At 49.2% G+C, this 18,752-nt stretch overlaps 2 protein-coding genes and 1 long non-coding RNA gene across 3 annotated transcripts; 1 reads left to right on the top strand and 2 right to left on the bottom strand.

Annotated features, from left to right (window-relative positions):
- Positions 1-331: 331 nt before the first annotated feature.
- LOC115333411 lies at positions 332-11,950 on the bottom strand. Its single transcript, XM_029996318.1, has 11 exons — positions 11,905-11,950; positions 10,297-10,475; positions 4,278-4,348; positions 4,124-4,195; positions 3,578-3,649; positions 3,325-3,402; positions 3,135-3,233; positions 2,169-2,276; positions 1,710-1,772; positions 1,098-1,267; positions 332-619 (listed from the first exon to the last, which is right to left on the bottom strand). Exons 2-11 carry the CDS (start codon positions 10,419-10,421, stop codon positions 332-334), a joined length of 1,146 nt encoding a protein of 381 aa, XP_029852178.1. The 5' UTR covers positions 10,422-10,475; positions 11,905-11,950.
- On the bottom strand, positions 5,098-10,090 carry LOC121232478. The gene is made up of 2 exons (XR_005930983.1): positions 9,213-10,090; positions 5,098-5,374 (listed from the first exon to the last, which is right to left on the bottom strand). It is a non-coding gene; the product is annotated as an uncharacterized LOC121232478 (long non-coding RNA).
- LOC115353717 (cuticle collagen 19-like) lies at positions 11,786-15,680 on the top strand. The gene is made up of 2 exons (XM_030043521.2): positions 11,786-12,280; positions 12,746-15,680. The coding sequence occupies exons 1-2, from the start codon at positions 12,128-12,130 to the stop codon at positions 13,127-13,129; spliced, it is 537 nt and encodes a 178-aa protein (XP_029899381.1). The 5' UTR covers positions 11,786-12,127; the 3' UTR covers positions 13,130-15,680.
- The last annotated feature ends 3,072 nt before the right edge of the window (positions 15,681-18,752 follow it).

The raw sequence follows: 18,752 nt of genomic DNA on the forward strand, positions 1-18,752 counted from the left end.
CGGACTCCCGGCGCTGCCTCCCGCACCGTGCGTCGGTGAGGCTGGTGTCGCTGTCTGTTGCTGGCCACGGCCACGGGCTCCCCCAGACCCCCGCCGCTGGTTGGAGGAGCTGCGTGCCCGGCTCCTGCCTGCTGACACCATGGGCATCCACGGCTGCGCCGGGGCGTGGAGCTCAGCCAGTGCTGGTGCCTCGCGGGGTTTGCTGTTGGTACCATCCAGACACTTGCGTGACAGCTCTGTCCCTCTTTCTTTTGAGATCAACGGCTGAACCTGCAGCTGTGGGTAGGGGTTCTCTCAGCGCACCCCAACCTCTACCCTGGCAGGGCCGCCTTCAGCCCTTGCTGGAGGGTCGGAGCAGTGGGCTCGGGGGGCGGAAGGGCCGTTTCGGTTGGTGCTGGCGGGCTCTGGGCTCGTTCCACAGCAGCAGGGCTGCCGGGGACGGGCTGGGGGGCCACGGGGAGGGTGGGCGCACCGGTTTTCCTGGCAGGACCCTCGGCTGCTGTCGTTGGTTCCAGCTGTCAGGGGTGCTGGGGCAGCTGGTCCGGCTGCCCGGGCGCGAGGGGTAGCCTGAAGCAGCAGAGGCACACCTGTGGAGAGAGGAGGCCGCTGAGGCCCTCAGCTGCAGACGGGATAGAGGGACTCAGCTCCACAGCACAGCCCAGAGCCGGCAAGGCTCACCACCACGGGCAGAGCCGCTGGCACACATTGGCCAAGGTGGACACCTGCACCTCATGGCACCACCGAGCAGGGGGATTCCTCCAGGCAGGTTTGCTGGTCAGGAGCGGGCTCTTGTGCGCACCTCGCTTGCTAGGGCAATCTCATCCCCCACTCTCTTTCGTCCTGACCTTGCTTTGCCTGTGCCTGTTCCTCCTGGGGGCTGCTCTTGTCCAGGCAGGGTCAGTTTGAGCTCACACTGGCTCCAGTCAGAGCGGGCTCCCGAGAAGAGGGCCCAGGAATTAAGAGGCCTCAGCAGAAACCTCAGCAGAGTCTTTTGGCCAACCACTAACTCGCCACTCCACAGCAGCCTGACTAGAAATGCTTCGTGGCTACAAGCAGCCGTCGAAGGAAGCAGTGGTGGGGGAAAATCAACGACTCACTGTTTTCCTCCAGTGCCGGATCGTGACACAGCATAACAGTATTGCAAGTGGCATGGCAACCATGACTGCTGCTGTGCCTATCATACAGCGCCTCCGCACATCTTGGGGACAGAGAACGCTTGCGGAGCTCTGGGGCTCGTGACCACTTCTGGTCCTCTCGCCGACCACGTCTGGAGGAGCAATTTGGAACGTTGGGTCGCCCTGTGCACCACTGGTAAGCTTGCAGCACATTTGGTAGGGCCAGGAAGTTCCCCATTTCCCCCCAGTGCTGGTGCCTGGGGACACACTCCCACCCTTTGGGACGGGTTGTCCCATGGAACAAAACTCAGAAGGCCAGAAGAGGAGCACGGCGGGGAGCGCAGCTGCTCGACCAGCCACTCCTTTGAGGGACAGAGACAAAAAACATCCCTGCAGCAGGCAGTGCCACCCCCAACTCTCCCTCCCCCTGGGCCAGCTCCCACTCCCCAAGGGGACAGAGTCAGGCCCTCTCGGGAGACACCTGAACCTTGCTCTCCCCTTCAGCCTTTTCTCTAGCATGCGCACTGCTTGCAGCTGCTCCCAGATTTTAGGACATCTCTCCCACTTAGGGACCCCAGCAAGACGGCTCAGTACCTGAGTCCGCTCGAAAAAATTTATATGCGCTGCTGCGGTGGTCTTCTCCGGGCTTTGACAGCACTGCCAAAAAGCAGAGACAAAAGGTGAAGCCTCGGCATGGCTCGGGCACAGAGGATGCAGGAGGACGGGGAGGCTCCCCCTAAGCCCCTGCCCAATCTGGGAGTCAGGGCATCGCTCTGGACCTCAGCTCGCAGGAGGGATCCCACTCTGTGCTGCTCTTGTGCCTTGGGCCTCTAGAGACTCCGGGCAACCTCTGGGATGCAGCTACAGCAGGAGGTACATTCGATTAAGAGTCACATTTCCCATCATCTGCAGAACATGGTCCAGATGCCTCGAACCCAAAACGCTTTCAGCTTTGGCTGCTGACATGACGTGCAAGAGCGAACACCAGGGGAAGAGCCTGCTGACACAGTGATGCTAAGGGGTAACGCCAGCTGACCACGGGACAGCAATTACCTGGTGTGCCGGGGGCTTGCGTCGCCTCCGATTCTCCAGCAGAGACTGGCAGTGAGCCACCGCTTCCTCCCGAAAACGCCTCCTTCGGCACAGCCTCTCTGTCCGTCTCTTGAGAAAGCAAGCGGCACAGTTGGATCAGACGGAACCGTTCCCTATGGGGCAGATGGCATCTTCAGGAGGCAATCCTTCTCAAAGACATCGATAAGGTTTAGAAGCAATGCCTGGGCTTTTGGGGCTGCGCCTAGTCACTGCTCCAAACAACAGCCACGCCTGAGCTGCTGGGAGACCAGGAAATTGCAGACAATATTCTGGTTTGTGTTGCACGTAGTGTGTTTCTGACAACCTGTAAGGTGATGCTAAATGCCTTCCTTCAGAGAGGATGGGAAGAAGCTGCAGCCAGGCCAGCCGGGGAAACAGCCCTTCTGAGAAGGGCTCCTCTGCAAGGCCCTCATGCCCTTCCCTGTAAGCACCAGCAACGGTCACATTCGTCCCATCCCAGCTATCGGTCTGCAGACGGGAAATCAAGCACAACCCAGAAAGCCCTGCCGAATCAGCATCTCCACCTGACTTCCAGCACCGGGAAAGGGCAGCCAGCATTGCTTGGGACCTCGCTCCCACCTGGAACTGGCCCAGTGGCAAGCAGTGCTGCGTGTGAGCTGAACACAAGTTCAGCACACGCCAGGCCCTCAAATCTGCCTACCGACGTCTGCACAAACCAGCTCTGAGCCACAATGGTAAAACTGGGGCAGCAGCTGCCCCTGGCACCCGGCTTGAACCACAACTGGCAGCACAGGCTCTGCACCATCTCTGGGGCTCACCAGCACCTGCCAGGCGTGCAACCCAGCATCGCTGCTGCGAGGCTCTGATCGACCCCTTCCCGCTGTGCAGGCTACAGCATGTCCAGATGTGTATCCAAAACCTCCGGTTGCCGAGTCTCACAGCTAAGGCAGAGTGAAATATACCCACTGTGTCTTCTCTCCAGTTCCTTCAGCATTTGCCTTAGGACTTCAGATGGCTCCAGGGACTTTTTTCCTCCTTCAGCTGGGTACCTGGCTCTCGGAGGACCTTAACAGAAAATATTTGCTTCAATTTCACATGAATAAATTACAGAAAACCAGCGCTTAGCCTGTGAGGTCAGCAGAGGCAGACTACTCACCCCTGCGATGCCAGCCAGGCTGTAGCACAGCATCCAGCCGAGGAGCTAGAAGAGTCCTCCCTGCAGGCACATCTGTAACTAACCGTCCAGAGACGCTTCCATCATCTATTGTGATCTACATTGGCAGAACTGAATCGCAGAAGCGGTAAGGGGATCACACAGGGAGAGGGCACACACATGCAGGTCTCCGTCCTCACACCTGCAGAGCCGTCAGGCTGGCAGCTCTCAAAGGGAGGGAAAAGCCGTGACGTACCCATGCCATCTCCCGGAGCCTCAGTCCTGGAACCCAGCCAGGAAGCTGGATCACCTTCGCCTACAGGCACGGCTGCAAGGAAGCGCAGGACAGAACAGCTCCCGTGACACAGTTCAAGATACTTCTTCAGATCGGAGCGGCAGCGAGTGCAGTTCAAAGACGGGATTACTCCACGGCACTCATCTCTCCCTTCAACTCAGGAGCACGGTGCAAAGAGTTACCGCCTGCCTGCAGCAGCACCATGCTGGGGAAAAACGACCCACGCGCGGAGCTGCCAGGAGAAAGGACTCCCTGGAGCTCCCGCCAGCTCTAAACTCAACCCCAACAAGCCCGCTGGCTTGGCAGCCAGCACCAGGAGCAGCTCAGGCTGCGAGGGGCCGGCATAGACAGCTTCGCAAGGCAAAACGCCTAGGGGCACATCACCGAGCCCGACCGGATCCCTCTCTCCTCTTCTCTATGTCTGCGCATCGGCCACAGAAGGAGCAACTTGCATTTCACGTGGAAAGAAGACGGAAAGGTAAATGCTCCTTCCTCCCACTGACTTACCTCTGGGATTGCTCTCAGGCTCTAGGACAGGAGTAGACCAAGAAGTCGGGAAGCCGTTGACCTTGAGAGGATCTTAAGGAAAACTGCACAGGAATAAGCTCTTGCCACATGGTCAAGGTTGATTCTTTCAAGGAGAGGGACATTGAGAACTTACCTGCAGGATGCCCCAAGGGCTCCAAACCAACATCCAGCTGAGAAGCTGGATAACCATTGCCACCACCGCATCTAGAAGCAAGCACAGATGAGAAATGTTTCCATTGCACGTTGGGATCCGCTTGCGCCTTAGTGAAGTGCAGGCACTGGTAGGGGGTCAGGTCGGAGCCTGACGTAGGTGGAGATTGCCAAAGCTGCAGAGGGGCCTGGTGAGAGGAGGAGGACGAGGAGGTGGCGGGCAGGGGCCATGGCTCCCTGCACTCGCACCATGCCACTGCAGCTGCTGCAGTGAGGGCCGGGGGCTGAGCGGTCGGTGCTTATGTCTGGCACGTCACTGCAGGGCTTTGACCTCACGGTCCCGCTGTGGCCTCACGGCCAGGCCGAGAATGCGTGAGGATGGCTCTCGGGGTGCTTGCGGACAGCCACTGGAGCACAGCGAGGGGAGCTGCCCCCCCGGGGAGGGGAGCACGTCACATCGGGCAGCTCTGTCCCCCCCAGGGCTGAGCCCACAGCTCTGCCCTGTTTTCCGGGCACTGTCACGGGGGCACCGGGGAGCTCACAATCCCCCAGAACAACAGGAGACCACAGCCGAGGCATTTCTGACCTCCTCGGGTGCTGTTACCAACAGCTCACGAGGCTCAAGCGTGAGTGATTTCAGTCTCGAGACAAGCGCGAGATCCCCTCCTGTGGGCACCTTCCAGTCTGGAGCCCAGTTGGGTGCCTGCGGGACACCAGGGCTGACGAGTCACTTCCGTTTTACGGCAAAGACGAAGGCTTTCCTTTTCCGTTTCTTCTTCCTGTGGAGTTTATGATGCAATACATAACTTTTCATAAATTTATTTCACACAGGAAATTGAAAAGCTGATTAAAGCGCTAACAGCTGGTGCTACAGACACCAAGGTAATGATTGACACAGTTAGAATAGGTTTGCTGAAGGGCATATGGTACCGAATGGCTGAACTGCAATCCAAGTTACACCACGACTATTCTACAAAGCTGGAGAAACTGCAGGTAATCGCAAATGAAGTCGAAGCTTCTGGAGAGATTTATCAGCAAATGCAAACCCTCCTGGAACAGCACGAAAACTCTGTACAATTTCTGCAGGAGGACAAAAAATTCAAGGACAAGATAAAAAAAGTGTTGGAAATAAAAGCCTCATATCAGGATACACCAAAGCATAAAATTTCAGTGCAACAGTATTTTGAAGAGCTCATCAGAATAATTAATTTCAAGGATTATCTCTCTGCTGCCTGCGAGGAGATGCTTCCAAGTGACGTACCTGAGACACATCAATCAGAATGTCTTGCCTTTTTTTTTTTTCAAGTGAGAGTCCTGATCACCACTTCTGCAAAGAAGCATTGCAACAATTTGAGAAGCCAAATGACATCAAGCAAGATAACTGTGAAAATCAGCCCTCCCCCCACTGCAGCACTAACACTGGCATTAGTGAAAATTTAATTTATTCTGTCAGCAAATCTGTAAAAGCTAAAGCACTCTCCTGACATTTAGCCTTACTTTCCCAGTCATATATGCTGCCTATGTATTCCATCAAACAACTGAAAGTCACTTTGAAAGGTAAACAGAATGAGAGGCATTTAGTATATATGTTCTGTTGCGTGCTTTATTGTACCATCACAAATTAGAAACTCTTGGGAAGCTGGCACTAAAAGAGTAGCCTAGGACGGACTAACACAGACTAACCAGGGTGGATTTGGAGATGTTGGGGAAAAGGAGCCTGTGTACAGCGTGTGCTGTGAATCCTTCCTATGACCCTGACAGCTTCAAGTTTATTCTCTATGAGAAATGTAATTCACATCCTAAGCACTAAATTTGAGCCTTAAACCACAGCCACACACACTTAATTCCATATAAACCTATGTACTAAGGTAAGGTTAATAACTTATTTAAGGGAGTTACAAAATAATTTAGATTTAGTTTAAAATGATAAATGCTAGGCTACAACACTTTATGTATTTGGTAATCTGCCTGGTAATTTTTCCAGAACAGTCAACAACATATTCACATGAGTGCACCTTTTGAATTTTTGACAGGTACAGAGCCTACCTACCACTTTTTTCCTTACATCATTTCTCTACAGTGCTTTGCTAATTCATACAAAAGCATTTCTGCTTTTCAGGGTAATGTCTGCTCAATTTCTGCACATTTTAACTTTGGAAAACTTAAAAAGTTATCAGCTTGGTTTTCTTTTGGTTCTCCTGGTAGTATGACAACTACCTTTTTGGAAATCTAACACACACAGGACATGTCAAATAGTACACCTGGTACTGTGTGAGAAGAGATCCATAGGATTCTGTGGGATTATTACATTCCATGTGTAGAAGGCTTTCATTTTAAAATAGCGTTTCAGATCAGGCCTGGGGGGGTAGTGGTCTGTGGAATGATTGCTAGAGGTGACTTATTGATATGTCCCCCTCTTAAGGGAAGGTAAACCTCCAGGGTGGAATGCGGTGGATATACACAAAATCTGTTCTATAATAATTCCGTAAGCAACATAACCTGCAACCTTAGATGTTAACAACACCAGGGGAGCTTGGTATGCTGACTCTGAGAAACAACACAGAGGGTGGAGTGGAGACACTGCGGCCAGACTCTGTGATACCACTGCAGGGATGGGCAACTGGAACTACTGGAACAAGAAGGGAAGGTCCCTGCATTGAATCCACTGAAGCAAGGAGGTAAAATAATGGGGGTTCTGTCAACACTATTGTCTTACTTCTGAGGTGTATCTTAAGTGCCCAGTTCTGGAGTAGTGACACACTAAATCATGTTCTCTGGGTGAACTTTGCTGATTATAATACCAAAACACACCTCTATCCCAAAAGCTACCCACCTCCAAGGTGGGACCACCCCTCACTGAGCACGTGGTCTCAATATTCTCTAGTATGTACCTTTAAAAGCAAAGTGAGAGAACTTTATACCAATCAAAGTAAAGGTATATATGACTAGAGTCACTCAAGGTCCACCTAAAAAATAAGAAAAATATAAAAGGGCTTTAGAGAGGAGGAATGTCAGGAAAGACACCATCATAGACAAGTTGGGAGGAAATCGCTGACTTCTGGGATCAGGCTGAACGTCTCCTTCCCCCCCCATAGGAACACCTATTGGGTAAGATTCAAATCCTCAGTCATACCGAGTGCTTCCCTGGGAAACTTAGAAATCTCTGTAAGAGTTTTTCCATAATTTAGCGTGCTTGTAGTTGACTGTATTATTATTTGCACGTGCTTTGCAGACAATGTATTTATCATTGGCAATCCAAAAGAACCTGTACTATTGCTTTAATAAACTGTGCTGCTCATTAATCTAGTTGTGATAGTTCATTAACACAACCAAACTCCCTAACTCTGGTAATTCTAGTGCATTGAACGCAGCTAAGCCAAGCGCACAGTATGCTATTAGCGCATCCATCATCGTGATAGTTCAACATATTGAACGCAACCGGACTTATAGCATTGGATTAGACATCACTCAGAAATTAAATCTAGCTGCCCCCAGCCCCTCTGACATCTGAGGATAAGCTGGAACGCAAGGGGGTTTATTTTCTGCCAAACTTCTTTACTCTTTAACGCAACAGTGATCAAAGCCCTGATGCTGAAGTCTTATAGGATCAGCCCCGCGTGCCCCCTACTCAATTCCAAGCCTCCTCATGCAAACACAGACATTGCTAATGATGGTAACAGACAAGACTGGGGCCAAAAGCTGTTATTTCCCCATAGCTCCTTGGTACCCCACATGAAAGTTGGATGACAGGCATACTGGTGGGATGCAAAAATCAATTCTAAAAAGAGCAGATGTTGCACCCCCAACTTGTTTTGCACAAAACCGACCCCAAACCTGCTGTCCTAACTACTCTCAAGATGATTTTGAAAGAACATGCACCAGCAACTCTGTTCTCAACCTGTCTTTTTGCACATGCTTAATGCAAGAAGTGGGAGACAGAGTCCTCATACCAAATTCCATTTGATGCTTTTAGTCTGGTTTCCAAGGTATGTGTATGTGTCCATCCTTCTTCCCCTCATTCCTTTTGAATCCACCAACCACTTTCAAGCCAATTTAACCAAGTGCAAAGAGAGTAAATTACCACAAGCTTCATGATGGTTTTCTGTTAGCAGTTGTTGTGAAAAGAGGGTGCAACAGCAGTTCAAACTTTTTTTTTTTTGACATTACAGGATTCACATGGGAATGGTGGAGAAATATGAATGCCCTAACTGTGAGAAAAGCTTCAGCTGTCACTTGTACATTACTAGGTAACAGAAAATCCAGAAGCAAACAGAAAACAGGAGTCTAGGTTTCACCAGTTCCAGTGCTATTTGACCATGCACTTCCATATTCACCAGGCTGAGACACTCCCTCCAGTCCCAATGTTGCCAGGTCTTTTCACCCTTTTTTCATCTTTACTATTTTGACCATCTTCTGATTTTGTATAATTTGTAAAGGCACACGTACTGACATTTCCACAGTTACACAGAAAGAATAGAACTGCGACCAACCACAAATTTTATCACCCTTATCTCTTACTTCTCACTTAGAACCTGCCAAGGTGCTGCCCTAAGGTGCTGTTCAGGTGCCGTTTAATTGTAACAAATGTGTTCAGGAGGTAACCTGAGCTTCACATGGCTAAGGTTACAGCTTGTAATCACTTGCTGCTGCAGTCAAGCAATGCTTAGCAAGTCAAATGCTCAGAGTAACTTCACTGTCATTCCTGATCTTTTACACTCCGTGCAACCGAAGCTCAAGTACAGTACGAGGAAATCCACAGCAGCCAGTGGCAACGTACCATACCACCTGTTTACTGCATCTACCAATTTGGGTCAGAACTCAGGCTTTCTACATCACCCCTTTTTCAGAGAACTTCACTTGACAGATTTATCATAACAAGTGGTTTATACATCTGAATTATATTCTTCTGTACTCATACCAAGTGCATTTGCCCACAGTGTTTTTCAGCATTTTCTACACTGTGATCCAGTCTTAGATGAGGAAAAGTATTTACTCTCCAATTCCTGTCTGTCCTGAAGAAACAGAGAGTAAGGTGAGCAGAACTATTTGCACTGTTTTGCAAGACCAAAGACTCTTCCTAGGTTATTACATTTCAAGACACAGTTTCAATGTCGCTAGATCTGCTTTTAAAATAATTAGTGCTATTGAAAATGGCCTACTAATCCACAGCTATGTGCATTCCAGTAAAACAGATGGGCTGGCATTTCTCATTAAAATACAAGACTTAAGTTAGGCAAAAAGTGATAAAACAATTCACTTTCCAAAGAAAAATTTGTCACGTCAACAGCTGTCTGGTGCCTGACTGGACATAACATGGAATTGTTCTCTTCTCTAAGCCAAAACCAATGTCACTTCCCAATCATGGGTATAATGAACAATGGCCACCAATGAATCAGCGTGCATCTGGCAAAGCACAGGCCCAAAAGAACATGGTCACGCAGTAAGTATTTCCTGCTTTGAAAAGAAATGTGTCATCTATAGTATGCTTCAATTTTGAAAAAAGCTTCTGTATCCCTCCTCATTTATCGGATAGCTGGGATTGAATTCCCGATTACAGCACTCTGCTCCTCTGGCCAATCCAGCCCTCCAGCAGTCCTCACTATAGACAGCACACCCTGTAAATTACTAAAAATGTGTACCTGAATTTCCACAGACCTCTTACAACCTTTCTGAATGGGACTCCTGAAAAATAACATTTAATAAATACTACTTCTAGCAAATTCTGTCTGTGTGCTAGCATGAATTATTACAGTGCCTCAGCAAAATACAACTGTAAGATGGTATTTCCCTACTTAATGTGTTACTTGGACAGTCATCTTTCCGGGTAGTCATACCCCATCTTGTGACCTACAGTGGGAGTGCAGGAGCTACCAAGGCGGTTGTACCCGGCAGACACCCGACAACAGTTTCTCACCCTAAGACAGGCTGTAGCTTCTGTATTCATCACAAAATGAGTCAAATTTCAGTTAGCAGCCGGCCAAATGTATTTGACAAAGTTTTACCTACACAAGGAGGAAAACTGCATTTGGGTTCCCCTTTTAGCTGTTGAGGCATCATGATTTAGTTTGTTCATCTGCCTTACCCAGACGGGCGTCAGGTCACTGTTTAATCTGTTCGTTGCTCTCATCGCCGAAAACAAGGCTCCACGTCCCCCTCTCGCATTTGCGATACAAATCGGTGCCTGTGAAGTAAGACACGACACCACACACAGAAGAACTTCATCAAACTCCACAAACTTTGACAAAATTGTTAAGAACTCACAACGCTTCCATTATTTCTAAAACTTCTCCAAAGACGACGACAGAAAAGCTTACTCACAGAGAAAGACTGACAAGAATGCTCTGTGCATACCCACATTTTTTTAAGGTTCTCTCTATCCCAATGATCTTGTGAAAATTAAGAGACACAGAAAACAGATCTGTCTTTGAAGTTTGTTTTTGAACTCAGCACTTCCCTCCCTGAGCTTGTATTAGTCCCGATAACTCGGATATTGCAGACACACTGACAACCTGAAGGACCACCTCTCCTCCTCAGAAAGACTCCAATGGGCCTTCGAGGCCCCGTGCACCCCCAAAGCATTAAAAAAAAAAGCCCAAACACCCAAACAATCAGGAACAGAACCAGAAAAGGTATTCTGATTAGGTAACAACACACTGACATAAGACTTCCAAGTCAGATTGCTTCTGAAGTAGAACAGGATAAAACCCAAAGGCAGAGAGAAAAGTACAGACAAACTTTGCCAAAAATACACAACTCACAATAGAGCATTGACAGCGAGCTAGAGGTTTATCTCACCCAACTGCAAAGTAACTTGAAAACAGGAGTCATTTACAGGGCTGGGACCAGGGGGGGCAGCTGGTAGAAAAGCAACTCCTCTTCTTCTTCCCAGCAAGGAGCAGGACAAACTCCTTACTTCAAGAGCTCACTGGGCTTGCAGGGAAGGATGAAGGAAGAGAAAGTACTTCTGTGGTTGCTCCCCAAGTAAACCAGATTCTCATCTGCCAGAGAATGCTATCAGCAAAGCGATTAAAACTCCAGTTGTGTTGCTCATTCAACCCTCTACTTCAATAGACTACAAAGACTCCTGCAATGCTGAGAGGCTAACGAAAGCTCCAGAGAAAAACTGCATGTACATAATGCCTACTGATCTGCCACCGTTACTCCTTACCCCCTTCAGGAGAGCTTGCTGAAGACAGTGCACTGACTATGCTGGTTACCCTATTCTGGCTGCCGCTGGCATCTGTGACTTGCCTGGTGTCCTACTACTTGGCACCACACAACAGTCTGAACGGCTGCTCTTCAGAAGGAGGTTTGCATTACCCCTAGTCTCAGATCTTCTGACCGACTTCCAGTCTAAGCAGCTTGTGAGAAACAACACGGCAGCGGCCAGGAGGGCAATGGCCACAGGCCAGAGGGGGTCCAAAGCCCCTAAGGCACCAGGGCTAGTGGCCGTCCTGGAAAGCCGAGCCACCGCTGGCCCCGAGACTACAAACCAACGCCCGAGCGAGCGCGGGCCGGAGAACACGCACGCCGGCCTGGTAACGCACGGCCGGGCGCGCCGGGCCGGCCCTTTCTGAGGAGAAGAGGCCACGCCACGGGCCTTTGGGCACCTGCTGCACCGGCGCGGAGAGGCCGCGCCTCGCTCGGCCCTGCCGACTGCGGCCGCAGCGCTGCCGCCGGGGGCGCCATTTCAAGCCTGCCGCCCCCCCGAAGACGCCTGAAATAAATGGCGGAGGGGGCGGAGACCTTCGTCCCATCACCCAATCCGAAGAGAGAGTCCCAGGTGCAGGCGGTACACGCGGCCCCAAAGCCAATGGGCGTGAGCGGCGGTGGATGACAGACGGGTGGCTCCCTCCGCCCGGGGGCCAATGGGGCGGGCGGCGCGGGGCGCGTCGCGCCGTCCCGTGGTGCCGCGGGGCGAGCGGCGGCAGGAGCGGCGGCGACTGCATCCGGGTCCCGGCGCGGCTCCGGGTCACCCTGCGGCAGGTAACGGGGCGGCGGCGGCGGGCACGGTCCCCGCGGGGCGAGCGGCGAGCTCGGGATAGCCCGCGGGAAACGGCTGGCGGGGCCTGTGGTGCAGGGGTCGGGGCGGGAGCGGGGCGGCGCGGCGGGTGGGGCGGACGGGCCCTCTCCTCTCCGTTCTTCTTCTCTTCTGTCTTCTCTTCTCCTCGGGCCAGCGCGGGGGCCTCGGTCCGGCCCCTCCGCTCGGCGCCGCCGCCGCCCCGCGGGGTGGGGGCTGTCACCGGCGGGGGGAGCGGCCCGGGCCGTGGGCGGAGGCGGTGGCTGCGGCCACCCGGCCCCGGCGAGAGGCGGGGGGGGCGGCCGCCGCTGCCGGGCGGGGCCTCCCCGGCGCCGCCGGGGTCTGCGTTTATTGTCGTTATTCTTCTCATTGAGGCCTACCCCCCCCCCCCCCCCGTCCTCCCCCTCGTCCTCCCCCTCTCTCTCCTCTAGACTAACTTGAAGGCCCGGAAGTGCCGCCCCCGGGCGCTCCTGAGTGGTGGGTTGGCCCCGCCGCCCGCCGGGGATAGGCTGCGGATTCCGTCAGCGCCTGGGTACGTCACTTCCGCTATCAAGTGTGTGGGCAGGGGAGACCTTGGCCGCGGGGGGAGCCGCGTCCGTGTCCCCCCCCCGGTAGCGGGGCCGCGGGGGGAGCCTGGGGGGGGCCGTGCCCGGGGGTCGCCCGCCGTGCCCTTCCCCGGGGCTGCCCGCGCCTCGGGCACCGAGGAGCCCTGCCCTGCGGCGGGGAGCGGTGGCCGGAGGAACTTGTGGCGGGGCAGGCAGGTAGGGGCGGCGGGCAGGGCCGCAGGCAGCCGCGGGCAGGCGGGGAGGGCGTGAGAGGCGGGATGGGCAGGCAGAACGCGGTACGGCGTAAGAAGAGCGAAGTTCAAAACCGAGGAGGCGGACGCTGAAGAAAATACCTCGTGAAATGCACCTGCTTTGGCAACTAAGCACGCTGTCAGCAGGCTGGGGGGTAAGGGGTGGGATCGCACGGAGCTGAACTTCGGCGCTTGCCGGTATACGCTGTACTGGTCAAAACTAAACGCTTGGGTTATGTTTCAGTATTGTCGTTAGCAGAGTGTGGAATCCGTCCCTGACAAGCGATAAAGTGCTTATGGAGACTTTCTTCTGGCCCAGCGCAGTCAGTTTTGGAGAAGGACGTTACTCTATCACATCCTAGTTTTATGACGTATTTCTTGCAGGAGTGGAAACTCAACCTGATGTTCAAGGTTATGATAATCCTCGTTGATAGATTTGCCGTTTCTACTTTGCCTGTGCTCCTCTTTAATGGTGCTGCTTTGTGCAGGCAATTTCCTGACTGTAATGCGAGCCTTCACGGGCACGGAAGAATTGCTTCCGTTCAACACGTATGTAGAAACCGTACCGAACGATGCTGAGGCATAACAACAGGTCAGATGTAATCCGTGACAGAATTTTCAGGGAAACGCATCTGTGCCTTCCAAAGCAGTAACATCTCTCTAACTTAACTAAACAGCGTTTAAGGGTCCGGGCATCCTCTTCCTAATTCTTCAGGTGGGTGAGCGTCCCCAGCTGCCGGGGGGTTCACCAAAACAGTTATTTACTGGTGTGGCTCCTGTTGTCAAATTTGACGCATTCTGTTCACAGCAATGGTCAGGTGTTAAATGGCCTGAACTTACCCCAGGAGCTGTTCACGGTGGTGGTTGAAACCTGCTGCAGTCTTTCCAGTGTAGTCAACATGCGATGGTAGATTTAATAGGGGTTTGTTGTTTTTTTGTCCCTATAATAGCCAGCTTTGTGAAGAGGGACTTACTAAATAGCTGTCTTGTGGTATTTTTAATGTAAAAGTGTTGACTGTGGTTTTGTCACTGAGCTTTTCACCAAGGTGTACTCTGTATATCTCAAATGCTTAACCTCAATTCACGTAGGTCATGCTGGGAAGTAGTTATTTTGCATAAGACGACTGGGGACTTGGCAAAAGGAAGCTTAGGCAAAACATCAAATCACTTGCTTTGTTTTTCTACCACTACTAACAAGCTGTATCCTTCTTTCACTTTCCTTTTGATAAATCGGTCCATTTGCAAAACGATAAAAAGCTCCCAGGACTTATAAAGGGCAATAGATGTTTAATTGTGTTGCCAATTAATAACATCACACGGCATTCTGGAAAACGTTCTCATGCACTAACTGCATTATTTGCTGAATTTGTGTAATTATCATATTAACATACAAACTTCATGCAGAGGAAGTTAGCTTGCTTAAGTAGTAAGTGAATAAATATATACATTTGTATATCTATACGTAAGCATGCATTCCTGTTCGAAGCAGGAACAAATAACCAAAACGATGGTTTCCTTTGAGAAGTGTGCTTTGTAGCGCTTGAAGCTGTAGCTGAACTGAAATGTGTTCATATATGTATTTCTTCTGCCAGCGTACTGACAGATGGGTGTTCAAAAAGGATTTGTGAAAATCTGATAACATCTTAGTGTAGTCGTTTTCTTTACTACAAGGTATTTTCTAACTTCACTGAGGTTTTTGCCATCATTGTACAGTAATGTATACACAGTAATGTAACACATGCACCGCTTACACGCAGATGGTTGAATACTAATGTTGTAAAATTAAGTACGTGTACAGGAAGGTGCTAGGATTTGTATTACTTTGGTTCTTTGTTCATATTAGAAATTATTCATTATGATCACATACTTGTACTTTTCCAGAAGAGTTGTGCTTCATTCAGTGCATGAGTGGGCCGTAGCGACTTCTAATTTCTTTCAAGCCGTGGTTTCTGGATATTTATATTCCATCTGTAACTCCATGGTTATCAAACAGACTAATTGAGAATGTGGCAAAGCAATAATAGTTCATGTTATAATTATGTAAAACCAGAATGCTTTGTGTTAAAGCGTTTAAATGTAAATGGGATATAGATTTTGTAAGAAAAATTTGGCATTTCTGATTGAGCCGCTAGATGAATACATTACTGGTCAAAATCAGTGGTATTAATTTTACATTGTTGTGTGAAAAATCCCAAGAAATACCGTAGCAGACACATATCCCTGTCTAGGTGCGTGGACTTTGGTCCTGCTCGTGCTTAGAGTTAAAGCACATCTATAAATTCGTACAGCGTTGTGTGCTGAAACTGCTTGTGCTTATTTTCTCATCTTTGTAAAATTTGCCAGTTCAAACAAGTATTCTGGTGTGATTTACGCTTAGTCCAGTGTATTGCTGCTAAATGGACTGGCATGTCCAAATAGAGGTATGAAACTTTAAATTTTTGGGCATAAGCAGGGGAGACTCTTAAAAAGGTGCCTGCACTTTAGCTGGCAAGCGTTACATTGCAATGAAAGAATTTTTTGCTCTCTTAGTCAGTGCCTGTTTTTCAGTGCAGGTGAATTTGCTTGGCACACAGTAAAAAAAAAAACCAACCTAAACCAAACCTCTAATCTGTTTAGTCTTAATCTTCACACAGGTTTTTAACTTACAGCTTTGACTTTCCTGTTCTGCTTAATTTTATCTGCTGAATTTCTAAAGCTGAATTTGAGCACTAGAGTAAAAGAGTCTTTTCAGATAACAAGCTGCTTACAAATTTACAATTGCCAAATGGTCTTGTCACAGAAGGATGTACCTACAGCATCGTGTACCTCAAGTTAACGTATCTGTGTATCTCCACGCTGCGTAGAGTAGGTGTCAGTAAAGCACAGTTTGTGTAGGAACTATTCCTTCTACAAACTCACTGTCAGCTTTAGGTGGTTTCTTCTGTGCTGTGAAGAGGACAAAATAACTGGGAGAATAAAGCATTTGTCTTTTAGGATCACACGGAGAGGAAAGGATCACACTGAGGGGAAATGGGACTTTTGTTATTTCCGCAAATACACACTTTGTTCCTTCAGCAGAGTAATGGATAAAACTTGTAACTACCATTTGAGCTATTTTTTCCTCCTTTGCAGGTTGGAGGAGAGCACTTACGTTCCACTATGTGCTACTAACCCAGAACATGTAGATTCTTGAGACTTTTTTCCCTGTACAGTTTGGGATCATTTTGGAGGTTTTAAACTTAGAGGTAGCTCAAGAAAACCATGAAAAGCATACTTCAGAGCGCTGGAGCCCAGTTAGAGTCTACTACTGTCACTTCTGTTGGACCCAAATGAGGAGCAAGGCTCTAGCCGGATAAGCACTTTATTAATACAAAGGAAGGTGCAATCCCAAACTGTGACTATAGAAGAGGAAAAAATTCTAATTCGTACTAGATTTTGCATGTCAGTAACTTGTAATTTTACTGAGCCTCTTTTGGAAAGAGGTGATGCGGTATGCACGTAGCATGTGATGACAGACAGTGCAGGGGTAGTCGAGTGAAGTGAGGGGAAGCAATATGAAGGATAATTAAGTTTGCATCAATCACGCTGCTCCCTTTCCGCCCCTGCAATCCCCACCAGTCAGACAAGAACCGCACGCAAGGAACAAACTGGAGCTTGTGAGTCTGCATGTAGTTGTTTGGGATGCTGGATGTGCAGGTACTGCAGGCGTGGCTGGAGAAGGTGGCAGGAATTCACTCGCCGCAAGAGTCCGTGGGAGTCGGGAAGTGTGGCTCCGATGCGGGGGGTGCTGCTGAAATGGGGGGCTAAAACTGTGAGGAGTTGGTGTTAGTGCAGGTGGTGTAAACCCTGGCGCTCCATCGTGTGGTGAAAGCTGTGCGCAGGCTGGAGCCTCAGCCCTTGGCTGCGGTAGGCAGCTTCAGCAGAGTCGTGTTTGGCAGCGAACGTGTTCATCTTTGCCGGTGCCTTGTGAAAGTTGCACGATTACGGTGTCATTTTCTCCACCTTCGCTGCTTTGGGGGTTTTGAAATACAAACACATGACAACTGGCAAAATAGCACTTTGAACGCAGCTTTTAACAAGGAAAGCAAATTAACCATGTATTTCTTAAAAGCTTAAAGTCTCATCGTAGTCTAAGTGTTTACTGCTGAAGGAGAGAATATGCAGGTAGATGACCCTGATACTCTTGTGCATGAATGATACCATCAGCATGGTGATTTCAGTAGCAGGGATATGTGCAATAGCGGATTCACTTGAAGATGAGAACATCCCAAAACAGTAGAGGCTGCGCCAGGAGCATAATTGGTCAAGCATGGTGTACATGAAGCTTCTGTGCTGCTGTGTGTGCCAGAAAACCTAAATGCATCGTATCGGAGGAGCAGCATACAGCAGGCCTCCAAGGAGACCTGGCAGATCTCATTCCATAAAAGGATGTGGCAACTTAGGCAATAGAGTTTTTGAAAAGTGTTAGCAATAACCCACAAGTTAGAAACACTCAAAGCTGCAGGATTACTATAAAGGAGAATACTAATTAGCTAGACTTTGCATGAATACACGGTAAAACAAAAAAGAGCAGAAGGTAACCTGAACTTCTTCCAAAAGAAGATTTTGACTAGAATTTTAATTCTTTTAATGCTATACCCTTCTAAACTGAATAAAAAATGATACCTGAGTGTTGTAACACCAATGAATTTGCTTTTTCTGCAATAGTTAGAAGGTAGGTACCTGATGATCTTTCGTAAGGTGTATTTGTTACAGAAGGAGTTTTTCCTAGTGTCCTGTGTGCACTTTATGGTCTCAAGCCAGACTACTGTATATAACCACAGCATGACAACTGGAAGTAAGTAATAATATTTTTCCAAGGACATTTTTTACCTTAAGTAACAGCCCATCCAGATGTGTATTAGATGGAAGGCTCTTGTTTCAGGAAGGTGAAAGGAGAGGGATTCTTATGGATTGAGGAGCCTCAACGACTGAACAGGAAAATCCTGTGGTGGCAGTAGAAAATGATGTAGAATTTCCAAGAACAGAACTTGATGGGGAAATCCTACTGGCAATGGAAATCAAAATAAACGCTGTTTGATACGTCTCAAGTTGGTTAGGTTTATAACTAACTTGCTTAAATGTGGTGAAATGCAAGAGATGGCTTTCTAGGTTTACTACAATGCTTGTGTCCTTCAGGCTTAATTTTAAAAAAGGAAATGCAGAAGTGTTGTCTTACCTATTTTATACATTTTACATTTTTGACATAAGCTTATTGTGTCGTAACACCTACTCAGTTTTTCAAAGGGCTTAAAAAATGTTCAGTACATCACAGAATCCTCAGCTTCATCTTAAAGTTCCTTCTGAAACTGAACATCTGGGACTTCATTAACTTCATGGAATCAGTCAGTAAGTAACAAACGGAAGATACCAAGTTGGCTCTCTCTGCAGCTGGACTCTCATGGAGAAATGGGGGTTTTACAGGAATTCTGCTCAGCTGTTGAAGGTTTGGATGCAGGAACAGGGAATTGAAAGGACTGTCAGCTTCCCTACTGGATATCTGCCTGAGAGCAGGACCTCTGCCTGAGCTAATTCAAAAGGATGTAATGTGTGCCAGTGCTTCATAATGGTGTTACTTTGTCCCAGTGCTACTGTTCTAATTTATTTCTGCTTTGGGCATTAGG

Source organism: Aquila chrysaetos, chromosome 20, assembly GCF_900496995.4.
Source record: "Aquila chrysaetos chrysaetos chromosome 20, bAquChr1.4, whole genome shotgun sequence".
NCBI lineage: Eukaryota > Metazoa > Chordata > Aves > Accipitriformes > Accipitridae > Aquila > Aquila chrysaetos.

What these genes read in the sequence shown, in the direction of transcription:
- LOC115333411 (XM_029996318.1), bottom strand. Translation starts at nt 10,421, where the DNA reads ATGAGAGCAACGAACAGATTAAACAGTGACCTGACGCCCGTCTGGGTA. An exon ending in GCAAGCCCCCGGCACACCAG is followed by an intron (nt 1,773 to 2,168) that starts GTAATTGCTGTC and finishes GCTTTTTGGCAG; the next exon opens with TGCTGTCAAAGCCCGGAGAA. An exon ending in TCCGGCACTGGAGGAAAACA is followed by an intron (nt 620 to 1,097) that starts GTGAGTCGTTGA and finishes TCCCGTCTGCAG; the next exon opens with CTGAGGGCCTCAGCGGCCTC.
- LOC115353717 (XM_030043521.2), top strand. Translation starts at nt 12,128, where the DNA reads ATGACAGACGGGTGGCTCCCTCCGCCCGGGGGCCAATGGGGCGGGCGG. An exon ending in TCCGGGTCACCCTGCGGCAG is followed by an intron (nt 12,281 to 12,745) that starts GTAACGGGGCGG and finishes TCTCTCCTCTAG; the next exon opens with ACTAACTTGAAGGCCCGGAA.